At 47.8% G+C, this 15,410-nt stretch overlaps 1 protein-coding gene across 1 annotated transcript in view; it reads right to left on the bottom strand.

Annotated features, from left to right (window-relative positions):
• The window catches only part of LOC143975977 (dynactin subunit 1-like), a 47,605-nt gene extending 34,020 nt beyond the window's left edge, over positions 1-13,585 (bottom strand). Inside the window, 1 exon segment of the mRNA XM_077478504.1 lies at positions 13,486-13,585. Coding sequence (XP_077334630.1) covers positions 13,486-13,585 — 100 coding nt within the window.
• Between the last annotated feature and the right edge of the window lie 1,825 nt (positions 13,586-15,410).

The raw sequence follows: 15,410 nt of genomic DNA, 5'->3' as shown, positions 1-15,410 counted from the left end.
AATTTTGAGCGGACTGTTTGCCGAAACTGTTTGACGAACAAGGTTGGGCAAACAGTCCGCGCGTGTGTACGCGGCCAAACAGTTTCGGCAAACAGTCCGCTCAAAATTTGCATGAGCGGACTTGCCCACACACGAGCGGACTGTTTCAGCGAACTGTTTGCCAAACAGTTCGCTCAACTTTTGAAATGAACGGACTCGCCCACGTAAGGAGGAGGCAAATCCGCCCATTTCGAGCGCGTGTACAGGTAGGCGGGGCCCGCGAAGGAGACGTCGCGGGCTCCGCCGCCTGGAATGGGCTTAAAGGGGAACCCCAACGCCGAAAAAAATCGGCGTGGGGGTTCCCCCAAAGTCCACACCAGACCCTTGTCCGAGCACGCTACCCGGCCGGCCAGGAAAGGGGGGCGAGCGAGCGCGCCCCCCCTCCTGAGCCGTACCAGGCCGCGTGCCCTCAACATGGGGGGGTGCCTTGGGGAAGGGGGGGCCGCGCGGCCCCCCCACCCCAAAGCACCTTGTCCCCATGTTGATGAGGACAAGGGCCTCTTCCCGACAACCCTGGCCGTTGGTTGTCGGGGTCTGCGGGCGGGGGGCTTATCGGAATCCGGGAGCCCCCTTTAAGAAGGGGGCCCCCGGATACCGGCCCCCCACCCTATGTGAATGAGTATGGGGTACAATGTACCCCTACCCATTCACCTGTGAAATAAAGTACAAAAAAAAACACAACACAGGGAAAAAATATTTTATTGCACAGCTCCGGGGGTCTTCCGTCTTCGGGGGTCTTCTCGCCGGACTCCTCCGCTATCTTCTTGTAGCTCTTTTACTAGCGGAGGAGTCCGGCTTTCTTCCTCCCCGCCGCCGGCCTCTTCTCCCGACTTCGGGGGTCTTGTCCCCCTCTTCCGTTCTTCTGTCGCCGCCTTCGGTTCTTCTGCCGGGCCACCGCGCCTTCTTGTAGCTCTTTTACAGGCAGTGGCCCGGTCTTCTGTCGCCGCTGTCGTCGCCGCCGCCGCCGCCTTCCGTTCTTGTTCTTCTTCTTGTTCTTCTTCTTCTTCTCCTGGAGATGTTGACTCGACGAGCTCTCCGGCCGGAATGCCAGAGCCGCGCTGTGCGGTCACTTATATAGTGACAATGGGGCGGTGTCACATGGTATATGTCACATGGGTTGGTCACATGGGTTGATGTCACATGGGGACTATGACATCGTAAGGGGGCGGGGTCACCATGTGACCAACCCATGTGACATATACCATGTGACACCACCCCATTGTCACTATATAAGTGACCGCACAGCGCGGCTCTGGCATTCCGGCCGGAGAGCTCGTCGAGTCAACATCTCCTGGAGAAGAAGAAGAAGAAGAAGAACAAGAAGAAGAAGAACAAGAACGGAAGGCGGCGGCGGCGGCGACAGCGACGACAGCGGCGACAGAAGACCGGGCCACCGCCTGTAAAAGAGCTAGAAGAAGGCGCGGTGGCCCAGCAGAAGAACCGAAGAGGGGGACAAGACCCCCGAAGTCGGGAGAAGAGGCCGGCGGCGGGGAGGAAGAAAGCCGGACTCCTCCGCTAGTAAAAGAGCTACACACAGATAGCGGAGGAGTCCGGCGAGAAGACCCCCGAAGACGGAAGACCCCCGGAGCTGTGCAATAAAATATTTTTTCCCTGTGTTGTGTTTTTTTTTGTACTTTATTTCACAGGTGAATGGGTAGGGGTACATTGTACCCCATACTCATTCACATAGGGTGGGGGGCCAGTATCCGGGGGCCCCCTTCTTAAAGGGGGCTCCCGGATTCCGATAAGCCCCCCGCCCGCAGACCCCGACAACCAACGGCCAGGGTTGTCGGGAAGAGGCCCTTGTCCTCATCAACATGGGGACAAGGTGCTTTGGGGTGGGGGGGGCCGCGCGGCCCCCCCTTCCCCAAGGCACCCCCCATGTTGAGGGCACGCGGCCTGGTACGGCTCAGGAGGGGGGGCGCGCTCGCTCGCCCCCCTTTCCTGGCCGGCCGGGTAGCGTGCTCGGACAAGGGTCTGGTGTGGACTTTGGGGGAACCCCCACGCCGATTTTTTTCGGCGTTGGGGTTCCCCTTTAAGCCCATTCCAGGCGGCGGAGCCCGCGACGTCTCCTTCGCGGGCCCCGCCTACCTGTACACGCGCTCAAAATGGGCGGACTTTCCGAGCGGGAACAGTTTGCTCATTTCGAAAGTAGCCTACACACGGGCGGACTGTTCGCTCAAACACAGTTTCAGCGGACAGTTTTTCGGAATTTCCGAAAGACTTTGTCCGTCCAACTGTCCGCTGAAACTGTCCGCTGAAAGCCCACACACGGGCGGACTGTCCGCCCAAACACTGTTCAGCGGACAAGGTTGGGCGAACAGTCCGCCCGTGTGTACGCGGCCTTACTGGTATTTATAGCCCAAAAAGGAGTGGAGACATTGGGGTTGCCGTGTCCGCAAGGAGCAGGTCATATGATGGCGTGGAACCCCTACATGGATGATTAAAGAAATAATAAAATATACTGAGTCATATTTCACTGTCAAACTAGCAAGGTTATAGAGTTACCGTATTTATCGGAGTATAACATGTGCCGGCGTATAACACGCACCCCAAGTTTAGGAGGGAATTTTAAGGAAAAAAACTTTTAGGAGGGAAATTTAAGGGAAAAAAAACTTACATTTAAATGCCCATCAATGCAGCCTTATCAGTGTCCATCTGAAGCCTCGTCAGTGTCATTTGCAGCCTTGTCATGCAGCCTGTCCTCATTGTAGCCCTGTCCTCATTGCAGCCTGTCCTCATTGCAGCCATGTCCTCATGGCAGCCTTGCCTTTTATTTTTAAAAATGGCGCCACCGAGATGTCCTGTGTATCTCGGCGGCGCCCGGTAGTTCTCGGCCGCCTTCGGCTGTCCTCGGTGGCTTTTAGCCGCCTTCGGCCGTCCTCTGCGGCTTTCGGACGCTTTTGGCTGTACTCTGCGGCTTTTGGCCGCCTTCGGCCGTACTTGGCGGCTTTCGGCCGTACTTGGCAGCTTTCGGCCGCTCTCGACCCTTCTCTGTGGTTTTCGGCCACCGAGAAGGGCCGAAAGGCGGCCGAAAGCTGCCGATAAAGGCCGAAGGCGGACGAAAGCCGCCGAGAAGGGCCGAAGGCGGCCGAAAGCCGCCCAGAGCCCAGAAATCGCGGAGGATCGGCGTATAACATGCACCCGCTATTTTCCCCTGATTTTAAGGGGTAAAAAGTGAGTGTTATACGCCGATAAATACGGTGAATACAATAACAGGGAAGGCTGTCTCTGATGCCGCGTACACACGATCGGAATTCCGGCCAGAAAAAAAACGATGAGAGCTTTTGCGACCTCAGAGACAGCCTTCCCTGTTATTGTATTCACCCGCCTTCGGCCCTTTTCGGCGGCTTTCGGCTGCCTTCGGCCATCCTCGGCGGCTTCGGCCGCTTTTGGCCGTACTCGGCGGCTTTCGGCCGCCTTCGGCCGTACTTGGCGGCTTTCGGCCGCTCTCGACCCTTCTCTGTGGTTTTCGGCCGCCGAGAAGGGCCCAAGGTGGCCGAAAGCCGCCGAGAAGGGCCGAAGGCGGCTGAAAGCCGCCCAGAGCCCAGAAATCGCGGAGGATCGGCATATAACACGCACCCGCGATTTACCCCTGATTTTAAGGGGAAAAAAGTGCGTGTTATACGCCGATAAATACGTTGAATACAATAACAGGGAAGGCTGTCTCTGATGCCACGTACACGCGATCGGAATTCCGGCCAGAAAAAGACAGATGAGAGCTTTTCATCTGAAAATTTGACCGTGTGTACGCTCCATCGGAATTTAGCTGTCGGAATTTCCGCCAGGCAAAAATTGATAGCATGTTCTCAATTTTCCCGACGGAAATTCCGATCGTGTGTATGCAATTCCGACACGCCAAAAATCACGCATGCTCAGATTCAACTACGAGGCGGAAGCTACTGGCTATTGGACTTCCTTTTTCTAGTCCCATCGTATGTGTTGTACGTCACCGCGTTATAAATGATCGGAATTTGATGTGACCGTGTGTAGGCAAGACAGCTTGAGCCGAATTCCGTCGGAATTCCATCGGGAAAACCATCAGAGCTTTTTTTCCGACGAGAATTCCGATCGTGTGTATGCGGCATTAGGCTCACATACGTATATGAATGATGTCGGTATCACTTGGAAAACCTAATATGTATGGATATCAAAGATTCCATCTAACGTCTAGAACCAGAGCCAATCCATACAATGATAACTCCAGTTAGGAAAGAACCAGGCACAGAGAACCTCAAGACAAATGCTCCAAAACAAAATAAATGAAAGAAAGTTCCTTATTAGAAAGAAATAATAAAGAGCTATCCACTATCAGTGTAATTGTGTAGCTTTACCATAGTGGATTGCCAATCCAACCTAAACAGAAGCTTGATGTGGGAGCAAGGTAAAGCAGAAAAGACTTACCAATGGTCTAATACAAAGTAGCAAGCAATCAGTCACATCAGGGGTTTGAGAGGAGCCATAAATGTGTGATACTAATTAGGTGTATAAGTACTACCTGAGATCAATGTACCGCCCACAGAGCGAAGGACCAAACAATGGGCAGGTTTTGCCTAACACCTGTGAAGAGGGAGAAGGGGACCGCCCATAGGGAGCGTGTCAGCACCCCCCCCCCCTGCCGACACAAAGTGTCAGCAAGGATAGCGCTGTGGCCCAGAGAGACCTGCCCAGGGCCATCTTTAATATCGATTGGACCCTGGGCAAAAAAATATTTGCCCCCCCCCCCCCCATGCAATTTCGCTCTCCAACTGCACTGATACATACAATAAATAGAAGCTAGACTAAAATCAGTTTACTGTATCAGATCAGGCAGAAATTATGATTGGTTGCCAGCAGTTACAGCATATCATTACAGCTTACTGACTGGTTGCTAGAGGTTACAGCGCACATTATGGCTCACTGATTAGTTGCTAGAGGTTACAGCACATCATCACCTCACTGCAGGGTAGCATGATATACATATAAATGCTGCCTTTATTTACATATAAATGCCACCGACTGCAGCTATTTACTTAGTAGTGCAGCCACTATTTACATACGAATGCCGGTTATTTACATGTAAACACAGGGTCTGCAGGTGAGTCATCTGTACACAACAATAGGGCAGAGCTGGGCAGCATTAGTACCAGCACTTCACACTGAGATATCGGGACACAGCACAGGACTAAAACTTCAAGGGGCAAGGGAATTTAAACCAGGATAGTTGGCAAGTATGAGGCAGCTGCTTTGGGCCCCACAACAATGACAGGGCCCAGGGCAGCTGCCCCTTTTGCCCTGCCTTAAAGATGGCCCTGGACCTCCCCCCGGGTCAGAATGTTGTACACCACGTGGTAGGCCGCGACCTCTCTCTCCATGCACAAAGAGGTCCGTCTCGCATCAGGCCCAGGAGGAAGAGAGCATGGGGCGGGTCTCTGGCTTATTTTATAGCTCCTCCCAGCAATCTCCCTGATGGTAACAAAGATCCCTGGGATATATAGTCCAAGTAAACAGTCAGGCAGAGCAATTACCATTCTGAGGAACTACTCATCCCATAAGCCCTTTAGCTTGACTTGCAAATACGATTTCAGTTGGCAACACTGGGCACTAGAGGGACAAGCAGGGCCATGTTTAATATTGATTGGACCCTGGGCAAAACTTTTCTTGAACCCCCCCATGTAGTTTTGCTCTCCACCTGCTCTGAGACATACAAAAAAGAGCAGCTAGACTCAAAATCAATTTACTGAATCAGATCAGGCAGCTATTGCGATTGGTTGCCAGAGGTTATAGTGTATCATTACTGCTCACTGACTGGTTGCTAGAAGTTACAGCACATTATTTCTGATTGTTGATTGGTTGCTAGAGATTACTGTGGATATGACCTCAGGGGGGCATGATATACCTATCAATGCCACCGGCCGCCCCTATTTACATATGAATGGCGCCGCTATTTACATATAAATGCCGGTAATTCACATGTAAACACAGGGTATGCAGGTGAGTCATCCGTACACAACAATAGGGCAGAGCTGGGCAGCATTAGTAGCAGCACTTCACACTGAGATATCAGGACACAGCACGGGACTAAAACTTCAAGGGACTAGGGAATTTAGGGATAATTGACAAGAATGAGGCAGCTTCTTTGGGCCCCACAACAATGACAGGGCCCAGGGCAGCTGCCCCTTTTGCCCTGCCTTAAAAACTGCTCTGGGGACATGTGATGCATAGAAATACCGGAGGATCACTGTACTTTGCATTTGTAGTCCACATTGCTACAATAGTTAAGTCAGATGCCAGTCTCCATGATTGGGGGGCCCATTGCTAGGACATGGAACACACCGGTTTCTCGCAGTTACAACATATTGGAGCTGAGAGCTGAGGAAGCGCTGAAAACATTTCTACCAGTCTTGCAGGGTCAAAGAGTTAAGTTATTAATGGGCAACAAGATGACCGTTGAAATACATCCTAAAGCAGGATGGAAAAAGATGCCTTGCAAGGGCTGAGAGCCATTTTCTGGACTTGTGTGTGTGTCCTAACTTCCCAGTCCTTCACTGGCGGAATGGTTGAGTTGGAGGTTTTTGAGTCACATGGAATGGGTGTTAAATCCCAACTATCTGAAGGAAATTTGCGTCCTGTGGGGAGTTACAGATGTGATTCTTACAGAGAAAGGGACTGGGGAATCTGTGTCCTCAGTTCCTTTCCCTGTCTCAAAGGGGAGATGTCAGGGGTCTGTTTAAAGAGCAAGTAAACCCTGATGGGTTTTACTTCCTTTTTGTTTCCCTGCAAAGGTAAAGCATAATGGGCTACTATGCATCGCATCGCATCACATAGCATCGCATCGCATAGCATCGCATCGCATCACATCACATAGCATCGCATAATAGCCCATTATGTGTCACTTACCTGACACAGGAGCCTGCGATGTCACTGCTGTCCCCTCTTCCACAAAGCGTCCATCTTCCTTCTGGTTATCACCGCTCCGGCGCTGTGATTGATATGCACGCGGGAGCCGCCAGTCACGGCAAATCTCCTTTAGAAACGCCACGCTTGGAGTCTAAAGTGCGCTGTAGACAACGGTAATCGCCTTTTTTTGTAAATATCTCCTAAACCGTGGAGGTTTGGGAGATATTTCGAGCACCTACAGATAAGACTTAATCTAGGCTTACCTGTAGGTAAAAGTGGTTGTAATGGGTTTACAACCACTTTAAACCTCTAATATCTCACCAAAGCTCCCCCCCCCCCCAACAGTGGCGATAAAAAAAAAAATAATCATAAAAAAAATAGTAATAAATATTTAAAAATTACATTTTGAAGAAAAAATAAAAAAAACACTGACACTGTCCACTCCACCCACCCCCCAAAAAGAAAGAATTGTAAAAAATTTTATAAAAAAATATATATATATATATATATATATATATATATATATATATATATATATATATATATATATATATATATATATATATATATATATATATATATATATATATATATATATATATATATAAAATGTAAAAAAATAATTTTTAAAAAAAATACTGGCAGTCCAAACCTCATCAGTGCTGCATATTAGTGCCACTGTCACATGACATTAAAAAAAAAAAGTATTGGTACTTATCTTAAAAAGTGGTATCGGTGCAACCCTAATATTTATATTGCCAAATTTTACAAGCTGATAATATTTACACTTATTCACGATACATGTATTGGTTTAACTCAGCCTTTCTCAACCTTTTCAACACAGAGGAACCCTTGAAATAGTTCTCCGGTCTCGAGGAACCCCCTGCTAAAAATTAGATATCTACAACTCATGGTACATTTGTGTGATGGTCAGTGGGAAGAATGGTCCTTACACTTGTGGTCATTGGGAAGAATTACCTCCTTGCAGATAGCTACAAAGATCAATGGTGTCGGTGGGAACTTATCTGAGAGGCAGAAATTGCCCAATGCTGAAGGAACCCCTAGCAACCTCTGGAGGAACTCTAGGATTCCACAGAACCCTGGTTGAGAATCACTGCTCTAGAGGAACCCTGGTTGAGAATCACTGCTCTATAGGAACCCAAGGGTTCCACGGAACCCTGGTTGAGAATCACTGCTCTAGAGGAACCCAAGGGTTCCACGGAACCCTGGTTGAGAATCACTGCTCTAGAGGAACCCAAGGGTTCCACGGAACCCTGGTTGAGAATCACTGCTCTAGAGGAACAAAGGGGTTCCACGGAACCCTGGTTGAGAATCACTGCTCTAGAGGAACCCTGGTTGAGAATCACTGCTCTAGAGGAACCCTGGTTGAGAATCACTGCTCTAGAGGAACCCAAGGGTTCCACGGAACCCTGGTTGAGAATCACTGCTCTAGAGGAACCCAAGGGTTCCACGGAACCCTGGTTGAGAATCACTGCTCTAGAGGAACCCTGGTTGAGAATCACTGCTCTAGAGGAACCCTGGTTGAGAATCACTTCTCTAGAGGAACCCAACGGTTCCACGGAACCCTGGTTGAGAATCACTGCTCTAGAGGAACCCAAGGGTTCCACGGAACCCTGGTTGAGAATCACTGCTCTAGAGGAACCCTGGTTGAGAATCACTGCTCTAGAGGAACCCTGGTTGAGAATCACTGCTCTAGAGGAACCCTGGTTGAGAATCACTGGTTTAACTTAATATTGGGTTTCACTTTTGTTGTCATTTGAGGTTCCGCAGTCTCGGTGCAATGAGAAGTGTCCTCCTGGTTATCGTAAAGCTCCTAAAGAAGTCATCCACTCTTGCTGCTACAATTGCGTTCCGTGTGATGTGGGGAAAATATCCAACATAACAGGTCAGAATGTGTTGTTTGTGGAATTCATGTAACCGTCATTTAAACGAATACCATGTACAACGCTGCTCCTGTAATGCATTCAAGTTTATTTATTTTATTTATTTATATATTATTTATTTATTTTAAGGCTTTCTTTTGAATAAATAAACACTTTCTTATTGCAGACCTCCAGACAAAGTGGAAAACACAAAATCTTCCGTGTAAATAAATGTTAGTTGTCGTGAGATTTATTCCACTTTCAGTATCATTGTACTTTATTTAACCGCTTACAGACCGCCCGCCGCCGTCGTTGTACATCGGCTGTTTTGAAGTGGAATACCGTTGTAATAGCAGCAGATAGCTGCCATAGCCCCCCGGTATCCTCTTCAACAGCGGGCGGCCTGCTTTCAGAAAAAAGTGGTCTCCGCAGTGGATTCAACGAGAGATCAATTTTCTCGGGGGCGGGAGAGAGGCCCCCCCCCCTCCCGCCATGCTCCGGTCTTCTCCACCACTTACTGGAGCTATTGGTAGCGGTGGAGACAATCGCGTCCTCTCCCCTCAACAGCCTGGAGCCGAGTGAGGGAAGGATGGCCCCCGCTCGGCTCCAGTCATTGGATGGCAGAAACAACGTCAAACGTCACTTCCGCCCAATGGTCTTATAGGGAAGGGATCTGCAATTAGCGGACCTCCAGCTGTTGCAAAACTACAAGTCCCATCATGCCTCTGCCTCTGGGTGTCATGGTTGTGGCTGTCAGAGTCTTGCGATGCCTCATGGGACTTGTAGTTCTGCAACAGCTGGAGGTCCGCTAATTGCATATCCCTATAGGGGATTTTTTTTTTAAAAGACATTTATTTTTATTTATTTATTTTTATTGCAATTAAGTGTAAATCTGAGATCTGAGGTCTTTTTGACCCCCCCAGATATCACACTAAAGAAAACCTGTCATGTTTTATTCTCTATTACAAGAGATGTTTACATTCCTTGTAATAGGAATAAAAGTGAGCCCAATTTTTGTTTTTGTTTTAGGACAGTGAGAAAATAAAAAGTACAATAAGAAAAGAAAATGAAAGTGTCCCTTCCCGCCGAGCTCGCGTGCAGAAGCGAACGCATACGTAAGTCACGCCCGCATTTGAAAACAGTGTTCAAACCACACATGTGAGGTACGATCGTTAGGCCTCCCCTGTAACTCAAAACTGGCAACCCGTAGACATTTTTAAACGTCACCTATGGAGATTTTTAAGCGGCAAAGTTTGTCGCCATTCCACGAGCGGGACGCAACTTTGAAGCGTGACATGTTGGGTATCAAGATTATCTTTCACAATATATATATATATAAAAATGGGCTAACTTTACTGTTGTCTTATTTTTTAATTAAAAAAAAGTGTATTTCCCCCCCCCCCAAAAAATGCCCTTGTAAGACCGCTGCGCAAATACGATGTGACGTAAAGTATTGCAACAACCGCCATTTTATTCTCTAGGGTGTCTGAAATATAATGTTTGGGGGTTCTAAGTAATTTTCTAGCATATATTTATACTTTTATTGAGGCCTGATAGTAAAGTTTTCACGATACTTCCAGAACTCCGACAGGAAAGTGACTCTCATACACAGTGTCGTGGAAATTCCAATGGCAAATATGGCTATGTAGCCATACTTGGTTAGCGATGTCAGTCCTATTCCCGACACCTGCTGCTTCCTTAACAACTGACAGGAAGTTGTCATACAGTATACCAGCCTTTCTCAACCTTCAACACAGAGGAACCCTTGGAATAGTTCTCCGGTCTCAGGGAACCCTCTGCTAAAAGTTTGAAATCTACAACTCATGATACATTAGTGTGATGGTCAGTGGGAAGAATGGTCCTCACACTTGTGGTCATTGGGAAGAATGGTCCTTACACTTGTGGTCATTGGGAAGAATGGTCCTCACACTTGTGGTCATTGGGAAGAATGGTCCTCACACTTGTCGTCAGTGGGAAGAATGGTCCTTGCACTTGTGATCATTGGGAAGAATGGTCCTCACACTTGTGGTCATTGGGAAGAATGGTCCTTACACTTGTGATCATTGGGAAGAATGGTCCTTACACTTGTGGTCAGTGGGAAGAATGGTCCTCACACTTGTGGTCATTGGGAAGAATGGTCCTCAACTTTGTGGTCAGTGGGAAGAATGGTCCTTACACTTGTGGTCATTGGGAAGAATGGTCCTTACACTTGTGGTCATTGGGAAGAATGGTCCTCACACTTGTGGTCATTGGGAAGAATGGTCCTCACACTTGTGGTCAGTGGGAAGAATGGTCCTCACACTTGTCGTCAGTGGGAAGAATGGTCCTTGCACTTGTGATCATTGGGAAGAATGGTCCTCACACTTGTGGTCATTGGGAAGAATGGTCCTTACACTTGTGATCATTGGGAAGAATGGTCCTTACACTTGTGGTCATTGGGAAGAATGGTCCTTACACTTGTGATCAGTGGGAAGAATGGTCCTTACACTTGTGGTCAGTGGGAAGAATGGTCCTCACACTTGTGGTCATTGGGAAGAATGGTCCTCAACTTTGTGGTCAGTGGGAAGAATGGTCCTTACACTTGTGGTCATTGGGAAGAATGGTCCTTACACTTGTGGTCATTGGGAAGAATGGTTCTCACACTTGTGGTCAGTGGGAAGAATGGTCCTTACACTTGTGGTCATTGGGAAGAATGGTCCTTACACTTGTGGTCATTGGGAAGAATGGTCCTCACACTTGTGGTCATTGAGAAGAATGGTCCTTACACTTGTGGTCATTGGGAAGAATGGTCCTTACACTTGTGGTCATTGGGAAGAATGGTCCTTACACTTGTGGTCATTGGGAAGAATGGTCCTCACACTTGTGGTCATTGGGAAGAATGGTCCTCACACTTGTGGTCAGTGGGAAGAATGGTCCTTACACTTGTGGTCAGTGGGAAGAATGGTCCTTACACTTGTGGTCAGTGGGAAAAATGGTCCTCACACTTGTGGTCATTGGGAAGAATGGTCCTCACACTTGTGGTCAGTGGGAAGAATGGTCCTCACACTTGTGGTCAGTGGGAAGAATGGTCCTTACACTTGTGATCATTGGGAAGAATGGTCCTCACACTTGTGGTCATTGGGAAGAATGGTCCTTACACTTGTGATCATTGGGAAGAATGGTTCTTACACTTGTGGTCATTGGGAAGAATGGTCCTTACACTTGTGATCAGTGGGAAGAATGGTCCTTACACTTGTGGTCATTGGGAAGAATGGTCCTCACCTTTGTGGTCAGTGGGAAGAATGGTCATTACACTTGTGGTCATTGGGAAGAATGGTCCTTACACTTGTGGTCATTGGGAAGAATGGTCCTCACACTTGTGGTCAGTGGGAAGAATGGTCCTTACACTTGTGGTCATTGGGAAGAATGGTCCTTACACTTGTGGTCATTGGGAAGAATGGTCCTTACACTTGTGGTCATTGGGAAGAATGGTCCTTACACTTGTGGTCATTGGGAAGAATGGTCCTCACACTTGTGGTCATTGGGAAGAATGGTCCTCACACTTGTGGTCAGTGGGAAGAATGGTCCTTACACTTGTGGTCAGTGGGAAGAATGGTCCTTACACTTGTGGTCAGTGGGAAAAATGGTCCTCACACTTGTGGTCATTGGGAAGAATGGTCCTCACACTTGTGGTCAGTGGGAAGAATGGTCCTCACACTTGTGGTCAGTGGGAAGAATGGTCCTTACACTTGTGGTCAGTGGGAAGAATGGTCCTGCCACTTGTGGTCATTGGGAAGAATGGTCCTTACACTTGTGATCATTGGGAAGAATGGTCCTTACACTTGTGGTCATTGGGAAGAATGGTCCTTACACTTGTGATCAGTGGGAAGAATGGTCCTTACACTTGTGGTCAGTGGGAAGAATGGTCCTTACACTTGTGGTCAGTGGGAAGAATGGTCCTTACACTTGTGGTCAGTGGGAAGAATGGTCCTTACACTTGTGGTCATTGGGAAGAATGATCCTTACACTTGTGGTTATTGGGAAGAATGGTCCTCACCTTTGTGGTCAGTGGGAAGAATGGTCCTTACACTTGTGGTCATTGGGAAGAATGGTCCTTACACTTGTGGTCATTGGGAAGAATGGTCCTCACACTTGTGGTCAGTGGGAAGAATGGTCCTTACACTTGTGGTCATTGGGAAGAATGGTCCTTACACTTGTGGTCATTGGGAAGAATGGTCCTTACACTTGTGGTCGTTGGGAGGAATGGTCCTTACACTTGTGGTCAGTGGGAAGAATGGTCCTTATACTTGTGGTCATTGGGAAGAATGGTCCTTATACTTGTGATCATTGGGAAGAATGGTCCTCACACTTGTGGTCATTTGGAAGAATTACCTCCTTAAAGATAGCTAAAAAGGTCAATGGTGTCAGTGGGAACTTATCTGAGAGGCAGAAATTGCTCAATGCTGAAGGAACCCTTACAACCTCTGGAGGAACCCTAGGGTTCCACCTAACCCTGGTTGAGAATCACTGCAGTATACGCTACAGTACTAGTAGAAATACTGCTACTATACATAAAGCTCAGCTCTTGCTGAATGAGCAAAAATTCTGTTGTTTGGGTGAGCTTGTGTTCAGACCAAGCCTTGAACTCATCCCTACTGGTAATATTCCATAGTTCAATTACACAAAGAATTCACACTTTTATTACAGTAACATAAGATAATTGTGCTACATTCTTTAAAACATAAGGTGTATTTATTAATGTTTTCATTCAAGATTCTTATGAGTTTCACCCAAGATTCACCCATTTTGGTAATCACATTTTATATAAAAGTGTTCAACTCCTGAGTGTAGGTTGTGTGAATCCTGGGTGAATCCATAGGCCCAATTCACCTGTGCTAAGAAAAGCTGCCTCCTCCTAGTTGTCTGGATGTCCCTGACTTCAGTATATTTTAAGTTATTAAAAACAATAATGTGGCGCTAAGGTAGTGTTTCTCAACTGCAGTCCTCAAGGCACCCCAACAGGTCATGTTTTCAGGATTTCCATTATTTTGCCTTAGTAATTACCACAGCCATTTCATCTGAGGGAAATCCTGAAAACATGACCTGTTGGGGCGCCTTGAGGACTGGAGTTGAGAAACACTGCGCTAAGGTGAACAAATGAAAAACAAAATTGATCAAATATAACCAGAAAGGCCAAGAGACGAGGTGAGCGATAATAAAGTGTAAAGACTGTCAGAGATGGTTTCAAAGTGAATAAAAAAAAACATCCTGAAAAAAAGTCCATCCAATCAAAATAAATGTGTAGAAGTCATTCTTCTGTTGTTCAACTTGATCTTGAAGGCGCAATCAAAAAATGGTAAAGTTGTCACGCTTACCAGACCCGGTGGACACACGCTTACCAGATCCGGTGGAGACACGCTTACCAGATCCGGTGGAGACACGCTTACCTGATCCGGTGGAGACACGCTTACCTGATCCAGTGGAGACACGCTTACCTGATCCGGTGGACACACGCTTACCTAATCCGGTGGAGACACGCTTACCAATACCAGTGGACAGGGCCGTCTTTAAGGCAGGGCAAAAGGGGTAGCTGCCCTGTGCCCTGTCATTGTTGTGGGGCCCAAAGCAGCTGCCTCATACCTGCCAACTATCCCAGTTTAAATTCCCTTGTCCCTTGAAGTTTTAGTCCTGTGCTGTGTCCCGATATCTCTGTGTGAAGTGCTGCTACAAATACTGCCCAGCTCTGCCCTATTGTTTTATACAAATGACCCACCTGCAGACCCTGTGTTTACATGTAAATGTCTGGCATTCATATGTAAATAGCTGCATCTGGCAGCATAAATATGTTAATAAAGGCAGCATTCATATATCATGCCCCCCTGCAGCGAGGAGATGATGTGCTGTAACCTCTAGCAACCAATCAGTGAGCAGTATTACTGTACAGTAATCTCTAGCAACCAATCAACAAGCAGAAATCAAGTGCTATAACATCTAGCAACTAATCAGTGAGCCGTAATGTGTGCTGTAAACCTCTAGAAACCAGTCAGTGAGCGGTAATGGTACAATGTAACCTCTAGCAGCCAGTCAGTGAGCGGTAATGATATACTGTAACCTCTGGCAACCAATCGCAATCGCTGCCTGATCTGATACAGGAAACTGATTTTAACTCTAGCTGCTATTTATTGTATGTCTCAGAGCAGGTGGAGAGCAAAATTGTATGGGGGGGCCCCAAGAAAGCGTTTGCCCGGGGTCCAATCAATATTAAAGACGGCCCTGCCAGTGGACACGCGCTTACCAATACCGGTGGACACACGCTTACCAGATCCAGTGGACACGCGCTTACCAGATCCAGTAGACACGCGCTTACCAGATCCGGTGGACACGCGCTTACCAGATCCGGTGGACACACGCTTACCAGATCCGGTGGACACGCACCTACCAGATCCGGTGGACACGCGCTGACCAGATCCGGTGGACACTCGCTTACCAGATCTGGTGGGCACATGTACCGTATAGCACGTGGGTCAAACAGGCAATCTTGAGGGACTAACCTCAACAGAATCTCCCGCAAGAGGAACGAGGGTATGGAAATTGGACTCCAAACAGAATCCAGAGTGTGTGATGAATCAC

The sequence above is a fragment of the Lithobates pipiens genome, unplaced genomic scaffold, assembly GCF_037356315.1.
Source record: "Lithobates pipiens isolate NorthernLeopardFrog02 unplaced genomic scaffold, aLitPip1_a1.2 Scaffold_13, whole genome shotgun sequence".
NCBI lineage: Eukaryota > Metazoa > Chordata > Amphibia > Anura > Ranidae > Lithobates > Lithobates pipiens.
This window is presented reverse-complemented; position numbering and strand designations above follow the sequence as displayed.